Source organism: Monodelphis domestica, chromosome 4 (assembly GCF_027887165.1).
Source record: "Monodelphis domestica isolate mMonDom1 chromosome 4, mMonDom1.pri, whole genome shotgun sequence".
In the NCBI taxonomy this organism is placed as follows: Eukaryota; Metazoa; Chordata; class Mammalia; order Didelphimorphia; family Didelphidae; genus Monodelphis; species Monodelphis domestica.
The window spans coordinates 271317211-271326386 of NC_077230.1; the positions used below are offsets into that span (position 1 = coordinate 271317211).

The following is a 9176-nucleotide window of genomic DNA, read 5'->3' on the forward strand; positions in this document are numbered from 1 at the left end:
AAAAACATCAGTCTGTTATGTGTGGTTGTCTTCCAAATCTCTTCTGATGGATAAAGAATATAAATGATTCATGATAGGTGTAACTATGTTAGGAGATCTAAAACTTCTCTTGTGCAAATGAAAATGTTAACAAGAGTCCAATTAAAGATGATAATTGTATATTTTAAATTTGAACTTGAAGGTAACATGTAACAATATTAAAAAAGGAAGAACAATGTAGAATGTATTCCAGGTCTATTTGAATATCTACAAGATAAATTTTATACAAATGCCTAAATATGTGACGATCATTTAGTAATTGTTTAGATAGATAAGTGGTATAGTGGATAGAGTACTGGACCTGAAATCAGGAGTTCAAATCCTGTCTCCCATCCTTATGAGCTTTATGACCCTATATTTAACCTCCATCTGCCTCAATTTTATCAATGGTAAAATGGCCAGGGTGGTTGTGAGGATCAAATAAGATAATAATTATAAAGCCCCTGGCACATAGTAGGTACTTCATAATTTCTTGTTTCCCTACTTCTATAAGTTCTCTGTTTGCATAGAGACTTTCACATGGAACATTTCCTCAATTATTGTAAAGGAACTGCTAAAGTCATGTTTTCCTCTGAAATATCTCCTTGGATCAAGTGACAGAAGGCCTTATTTTACAAGTCAAGTTATTAAGGATCTTTTAAAATACTTTTTTTCCTCTTCCCTATAAGCTACAGGGTTTTCACAAGGTATAAAGATCAAATGTTATGCAAAAATAGAGACTCAAAACTTTCAGATGAATTACAGGTACTGTGGTCTACTACCCTTCTTATATCTCTGATGATTATAAGTTTAGCATCATAAATTTTTTATCACTGGGAATAATTACTCGAGGACCAATGTGATTAGATTTTGTCAGGTTTGGGGAATTTGTACTGTCTTATCATTAGCAGTTTTGAGTATCATTGCCTAGGAAATATACAGGGAGTAATATATAATGTGGAATAAGGCAAGTAGATCCATGGTGAACAGGGAAGAGTGACTACTGCCAATCTGCCATAAAAGCAAGATGAAATGGTCCATGTCAAACTTACTGAATTAAGTTGGAAAATTTATAGATAGTGATCTATGACAGACTCTGACTCAGAATTACAAAAGAAAAATGTTTTCCAGAAATAGATGATTTCATAAAGGAGACAGCCAAACCCAACATAATAGAACAAGGTGTCTGTTGACTGTTCCTGTCTATATTCCCAATTACATAGTTATGATTAAAATCTGTCATTTCTTGTAGCACCCTGGCTCTTTTGGAAAGGCACCTAAGGACCAGATTCTAGACAAAACTTCAGGTTTAAACACAAGTCCTTTTGACCCAGATCAAATGAAATAATGTATTTTAAAAGTGCTTAGCACAGTGCCTGGCACATAGTAGATACTATACAAATACTTATTTTTCTCCCCCTGTCCACCCCAGTCCATTATATAATTACAATTGATAATGCCCATTGAAGAATGTTACTTTTAAAATTCAGGTCCCCATTTCTAGGTGTGGATATTTTTGCCAAACAATTACTACTATTTTTGATAATAACACTAGATGCTTTGGAGGAAAAGCCTTTTGTTTTCTTATTGTGGACTTCCATTATTTTTGCCTTCTTTCCTGAATATCAGATATAGTTCGGTATGATTGATTGATGCTTGCTACTTAATTTTTCAACAGAATATTTTGGATAGCATATGAACTTCATTGGCCTAAGCTTCCTATTTTGCTGTATGAACAATTGTTTTATGTAGATATGCAAGGGGGTAAAAACTATTCCTGACTAACAAGAAAAAAAATGATTGTTAAGGAAACTGCCAGAATATAAGAGGAAGCAGAGGAACTTAAAAGCTTAATGAATATGATATAAAATGGTCAAAATTTTATAATACCTCTTAAGAAATATCAAAGGGGAAACAGGAAAAAAATAGAAACCACATATCATTTGGTGACATCTCAATAGATTCACAATATAGAAATCCTCCAAAAACTTGGTGATTTAATACTTAAAAACATCCAAACTCTATGCAAGAATATAGTGAAGTGAATGGTTTCATTTACTGTTGTAACAACAAGCTTCTGTCCTTGGATAAGAGACCCTCAAGATTTATGTAAAATGATTGCTTTCTTAATTGTAAAAGTATTTAGTCTTCCCCTTCTATTACCCTTGGAACATATATTTTTATTCTGATATTAAATGCTAAATTCTATCATTTTTTTCTTTTGCTGATCATAATCTTTCTTCACCCCTTTCCAGTGAAATGTTTTACTTTTCTATCTTAAGTTGCTGCAAAAGGCAGTGTACTCTACAAAGACCTCAAAACAAGAAATCTATATCACTCTGAATTATTATCAGTGACAGAATATTCCTTAGCTGGCTAATTAATTTATGTTTTTTTCAATCTGATTTACTATCTTTGGTCATACTCTTCAGATCTCACTGACAGGTGTGCCCCTGCATAAAGATCAAGAGAATTTCCCTTTACTTGCAATACATCATATAAGACCATAATCCCCCATCCCCCAGGCTATTGTGCATTTATTATTTATACTTAACTCTAAAAGAAAATTTCTTATTTTCAACTCATTAATACTTGCCACTTGAAGTAATAACACAATTATTCTACCAGAGAAGTTTAGAAAAAAAAAACAAAAAAAAACACCTTTATCTAACAGACTCTTCTTTCTTCTCACAGGCTTCCAGTTCAATTTCAAATGACTGTGGGAAATCATTCTATAGTTACTGAGTTTATCCTCATGGGTTTAACAGATAAACCAGAGCTCCAGCTTCCTCTCTTCCTCCTGTTCTTTGGAGTCTATGCTGTATCCATGGTAGGAAATCTGGGCTTGGTTCTGTTAATCAAGATCAGCTCTCAGCTTCATACACCTATGTACTATTTCCTTAGCAATCTGTCTTTCATTGATCTCTGCTATTCCTCAGTCATTATACCCAAAATGATGGTGAACTTTGTCTCAGAGGAAAATATTATCTCTTTTCCAGGCTGCTTAACTCAATTTTTTTTCTTTGGTTACTTTGCTGTTTCTGAGTGCTACATGCTGGCAGCCATGGCTTATGATCGTTATGTTGCCATCTGTCACCCCTTGCTTTACCACATCACCATGTCACGGAGGGTATGCTTTCTACTAGTAGCTGGAGTGCATATCATTGGGATCTTTGGGGCCCTTATCCATACAAGCTTTTTGGTTGGCCTAACTTTCTGTGGAGGCAAGGTGATCAACCATTATTTCTGTGACATCCTTCCTCTCTTAAAGATCTCTTGCTCTAACACCCATATCAATGAATTTCTTTTAGTGTTTAATACTGGAATCAACGTATTGGTGACAACTTTGGCTATTTTTGTCTCTTATGCTTTTATCCTTTCAAATATCTTCCAAATCCACTCTGCTGAAGGTAGGGCTAAAGCATTTAAGACTTGTGGTTCTCACATTGTAGCTGTTGCTATATTTTATGGTTCCATAATCTTCATGTATTTTAAGCCATCTTCCAGTGACAACAATGCACAGGGGAAGGTAGCATCAGTGTTTTATACAATAGTGAATCCCATGTTGAATCCCCTGATCTACAGCTTCAGGAATAAGGATGTAAAGGATTCCCTGAGGAAAGTCATGAAGGATAATAGATTCTAATAGTAGACTATTGAGTATATAGTATTATCATGAAGTAGATTATAGAAGTTATTGCATATAAACTCCTGGAGAGTAGAGATTATTTCATTCTTTTTATTGTTATCCCTAGTTCCTAGAACAGTGTGTTTATACAAATATTATTTTAATTAGCCATATATGACTCTTCATGATGCTATTTGGAGTTTTCTTAGCAAAGATATATTTTTCCTTCTCCATCTCCTTTTATAGGTGAGAAAACTAAAGTAAACAGGGTTAAGTGATTTGACCAGGGTCACTTAGCTAATAAATATCTGAGTCTGTATTTGAACTCAGGTTCTTCTGACTCCAGGGTGAAAACTCTATTCACTGCATCATCTAATTGCCCCCTTAACATATAAGAGCCACAATTTTTTTTCTTTTTGTCTACTCAGTAAATGAAAAAAAAAAATAGGTGAATAGAAAGTGCTCCAGGGTACATAACTGAGATCAGTAAGCCTTGTAAGAAGAAGTAGCTTTTTTTTTTCTGCTGAAGGATGCCAAGAATTTTTATTTCAAAATATTTCTTCTGCCAAGAAAACAACAACATAACAAAAAATTGGCATCAAGTCTGGCTAAAGGAAAAAACAATAAAATTATGGGAGACAGCATCTGTGCTTCTCTTTTGCCCTACTTCCCCTAGACACAAATAGAACTGAGAGCTAGAGTGACATGAAAATAAAGGAGTAAAATAAAGTCATGAGAGGAAAAAGAATAAGAAAATTCCTTTTATACTTTCTTCCTCTTCCTTGCCATCTGACCTAAACATATATATTGAAATCATAATATATCAAATTGACATTTAGAGTCTTTCAATTGAATCCTGAAAGGCAAAAAGTACAATTCTGTAATTAGTGGAAAGAGTAAAGGGAATATAACACAGGATTCTGTGGGTGATAGAAATATGTTTCAGATTTAGTTGGAAGGAATCTTAGAGTTCATTGAGTCAGATTGGGGAATGGCTGAACAAATTGTGGTATCTGATGGTGATGGAATACTATCGTGCTAAAAGGAATAATGAACTGGAGCAATTCCATGTGAACTGGAATGACCTCCAGGAATTGATGCAGAGGGAAAGGAGCAGAACCAGGAGAACATTGTACACAAAGACTGATACACTGTGGCACAAGCAAACATAATGGGCTTCTCCACTAGTATCAATGCAATGATCAAGGACAATTCTGATGTACTTATGAGATGGAATGTTATCCATATGCAGAGAAAGAACTGTGGGAGCAGAAACACAGAAGAAAAACATTTGCTTGATCACATGGTTTGATGGGGATATTATTGGGGATATGATTGGGGATGTAGACTAAATGATCACTCTATTGCAAATACTAATAATATGGAAATAGGTCTTGATCAATGATACATGTAAAACCCAATGGAATTGCTCATTAGCTATGGGAGGGGGCAGGGAAGAGGGGAGGGAAAGAACATGAATCATGTAACCATGGAAAAAAATATTCTAAATTAATTAATTAAATAAACAAATTAAAATAAAAAAAGAAATCCTAGTTCTCCCAGAACCCTCTATATATGCCAGAATATGGTATAAAGTGTTGATGTAAGCCATATTTATGCTAAATTGTTTTCCAGTGTTTTTTTTCTTTCAGATTTGTTGAAACAGGGATTTCTATCCTAAGGAAGATGGGTTTTCTGTGCTTTATGAAACATACAACTATTAAGCTGTATTTTTCCTAGTTTTCCTTTGTCTAGTCTCTTCTATCAATCTAACTTTTAAAAAAGTTTCAACTAATATCAGACAGTTTTGATGACAGATGCTTTACAAAGCAATTTGAGGTCTGGAAATGTTAGTCTCTTACTCTTTGTCTCTTTTCAACATTTCTCTTGATATTCTAAATCTTTCATTTTTCCAAATAAATTTTGTTACTGTTTTATCAACTTCTATGAAGTAGATCATTGTTAATTTGATTGACTTATCCTTAAAAGTATAGATTAAATTTTGTAGAGCTGTCACAGCACCCAAGAACACATCATATTCAAATCTACACAAGTCTTTTGTGTGCTTTGCTAATTGGTCTCCAGAAACTTTATGTAATTGGTAGCTATTTTGAACGAGATTTACCTTTCTATTATTGCTTCTTTGATTTTGTTATCATATAAAAATGCTGCTGCTTTTTAAGGGTTTAATTTCCAGCCTACAATTTTTCTGAAGCTACTGTCTCAATTAATATATTTTTCCAAAGATAGTATCATATCATAATCAAAAGAGAAAGTTTTGTCCTCTTTACACTTCTCTTTATGCCTTTAATTTCTTTATTTTGCTTATTTCTATTGCTAACATTTCCAGAACTATATAAAATAATACTGAGGAAAATGGACATCCTACTTCATGCCTGTATTTATTGAAAAAGGTTCTAGTGTATCCCTATTGCATGTGATGCTTCTTTTTGGTTTAAGAAGGACATTTAAAAATTATATTAGAAAAGCTTATTCTAAGCCTATACTTTGTAGAATTTTTAGCATAAAATAGTGCTGTAATATGTCCAAAGCTTTTCCTCATGCTATTGAGATAATCCTGTTATTTTGGATTTTTATTTTAAACCCTACCCTTCAGTCTTAGAATCAGTACATGTATTGGTTCTAAGGTAGAAGAGTGGTAAGGGTTAGGAAATGGGGTTTAAGTCACTTGCTGAGGGTCACACAGTTTGGAAGTGTCTGAGGCCAGATTTGAACCAAGGACCTCCCATCTCTAATCCTGGCTCTCAATCCACTAAGCCATTTAGCTGACCCCTTTTTGGATATTTTTATGTGATTCATTATATTATTTTCATAATGTTAAGCAGTCCTTGAATCCTTAGTTATATTGAACAATTTCTGAATAAATCACTCTAGATTGTTTGACAGGGTTTTATTTATACATTTTTAATTAATATTCATCATTGATATTGCCTGTAGTTCTTTGTTTTATTTTTCTTTGGTTTATGAATTAGAATTTTTTTTCTCATAAAACCACTCTGGTAGTGCTTTCTTTTTAAATTTTTGAGAATATTTTGTGAAGTTTGGTATTAACTGTTCTTTAAAGTTTAATAGAATTCTCCTGTGAATCCATCAGGATTCAGAAATTCCTCATCATTCCCACTCACTTTGGTAGTTCCTTTATTACTGAGGGAAATGAGTGAATCACACTGACCATCTTGTGACTCAATTTCAGAGCTAGCATAGTTTCCTTTCTATTAATTTATTAGCCTAGTTAAATTCTGTCTTGTGACAAAAGTTTATTTGACTGTGGGAATTGGAAGTAAAAACCTTAGTATAGTAGTAGTCTCTCGGAAACTGAGGATGACAATTGTCTTTGTGTGCTTTCATCTGTGATGTAGATGAGTGTGCACAAAAACACTTGTGTGTGAAGGAGATTTAAGTGGAAAAGCCAATGCACAGAGACAGTCCCACTCTCTCGGCGTTGGAAGCCTGGGTCCAGTGGCACCAAAAGTCGTTACATCTGGAGACTTCCTCAGCTGCATTGGATGGCCATGTTGTCCTTTGTGCTCCAACATGCCCTGAGCACTCCACAGTGCTTTGCTGCATTGCCATCTCAGCTGTTGAACCTTTTTATTGGTTTCTTCCTTCTGTTCCAAGGAAGCAGTCTTCACATTCTGGGTGAGCAAGGCCCTGGTTCACACGGGCTCTATGACCCGATGGCCCAGTCCTGTGTGGTTGGGAAATTGGATCACCTATACCTGCTATTTAGAGACTCTTAATAAAGAGCCTAGGTCTATGCTAATGAACCTATGGCACACATGCCAAAGATGGCACACAGATGGCACACAGAGACCTCTTTGCAGGCATGCCTACTGTTGCTTGCCAGAGTTATTTAAAAGAAAGAGACAGGCACTTTGGTGGAGCTGCTCCCTTCCCCCTCTCCACCGCACCTCCTAGTCCCTCTGCCCAGCAGCCCAGTGGAAGTGCTTACTCCCTCCCCTCAGTGGAGTACTTGGGCCATTCCCATCCCCTTCTCCCTCCACTGTCTTGGGTCAGAAGGGGGGCATGTTACTTGGTCTCTGGGGGAAGCAGGGCATGGCTTGATTGAGGTCTGGGAAGGCAATGCATAGCAGTTGGGAGGGTGCACAGTATGTGGTCTCTAAAAGGCTCATCATCTCAATTTGGCTTATCTGAAAACTGGCTGATCAATCAATTATTGTTTCTATGTTCCTTTGATTACTTAAATATACTTGAGAGGAATCGGAAAATTCTTTTTTTGAATATAGGGACTTATATCTGTTTGTTATTCCATCTCCAAATTGGAAAGTCCCTAATCTTCCCTTTAAATGGAAATCGGACTACCCAATGTGTTGTTTTCTTTTAATTAATTGGTTTTACTTGATTAATTGCTTTTAATATATAAAAATGTATATCCTCCTGTATTCGTGGTCCAGCACTAAGCTGAGAAAAGGGCTTGGTTCTGATATGTTAGGCAATGGACATGATTTGTTTAATAAATCGAGATGTTCAGAATATTGTCACTGCTTTCATTTTTATCTCTCACTCATTATATAACATGTATTCCACTTTCTTTAATTAGGTTAATTAAGATCTCAATCCTTCTGATAGTTCCTTCATTATTATAATTTTCTCTCACATAAATATTATTTCTACAATTTGTTCTTTGACCCACTCATGTTTAGGAGTTCTATAGTTTAAAGTCCATTTGGGTTTACCTATTTTTTTTAACTAATTACTGTTTTTATTGTTATGGTTGTAAAGGATGTACTTATAATTTCTCTAGTTTTACTTTTTTATTTTTACAATATCTTTGTGACATAATAGTCAATTTTTATTAAAAAGTTCCAAGTTATACTCAGAAATATATGTATGCATATACATATATTATAAATATATAAGCAATCTCCCTTAGAAGATATCATGTCTTTTATCCCTTTATCAAGCAATATTAATTCTATATTTTCTTTTTGTTTATTTTTCATTTAGGCTTATTCAAAAATTGAGAGTTGGACATTCAAATCTTCTATTCCTAGTTTATTACTGTCTATGTCCTCTTGTAGCTTAGTTAATGTTTCCTAATGAATTTAAATGGTAAGTAATTTGGAGTATATAAGTTTAAAATTGATATTGATTTATTATGTATCATTATTTTTCAGCAGGATATAGTTTCCATGTTTATCCTTTTAAATTTTTTGAGCATTTTTTTTGTTTGATATCATGTTTATTATTCCTGCTTTTTAAACAAAACTCAGTGAATTTTTTTCAGTCTCTCATACTTATTTTGGATATATCTTTGTTTTTCATTATGATGCTTTGGTTTCTAAGTTCCTTCATTTGCCTCTACTATTTTTTTTTCCAAAATTAGAAGGTTTCCTATTTTCTCTGGTAACTCAATACTATGTCTTTTCAGTTATTTTAGCTTTAATCTATTTTAAGGTCACCCTATTCCTATTGGCTCTCTTCTTTTCACTCTCCAGATAACCTCTTCTGTTTGTTACTCCTATCCTTAGTGTTGGAATTTTGCTGA

The 9176-nt window shown here is 34.2% G+C and overlaps 1 protein-coding gene across 1 annotated transcript; it reads left to right on the forward strand.

The window, feature by feature from the left end:
• Window positions 1–2725: 2725 nt before the first annotated feature.
• Window positions 2726–3664, forward strand: LOC100015999 (olfactory receptor 8D1-like). The gene has a single exon (XM_001369921.3). The coding sequence runs from the start codon at window positions 2732–2734 to the stop codon at window positions 3662–3664; it is 933 nt and encodes a 310-aa protein (XP_001369958.2). The 5' UTR covers window positions 2726–2731.
• Window positions 3665–9176: the final 5512 nt, after the last annotated feature.

Coding starts and splice junctions, on each gene's coding strand:
- LOC100015999 (XM_001369921.3), top strand. CDS start 2,732: ATGACTGTGGGAAATCATTCTATAGTTACTGAGTTTATCCTCATGGGT.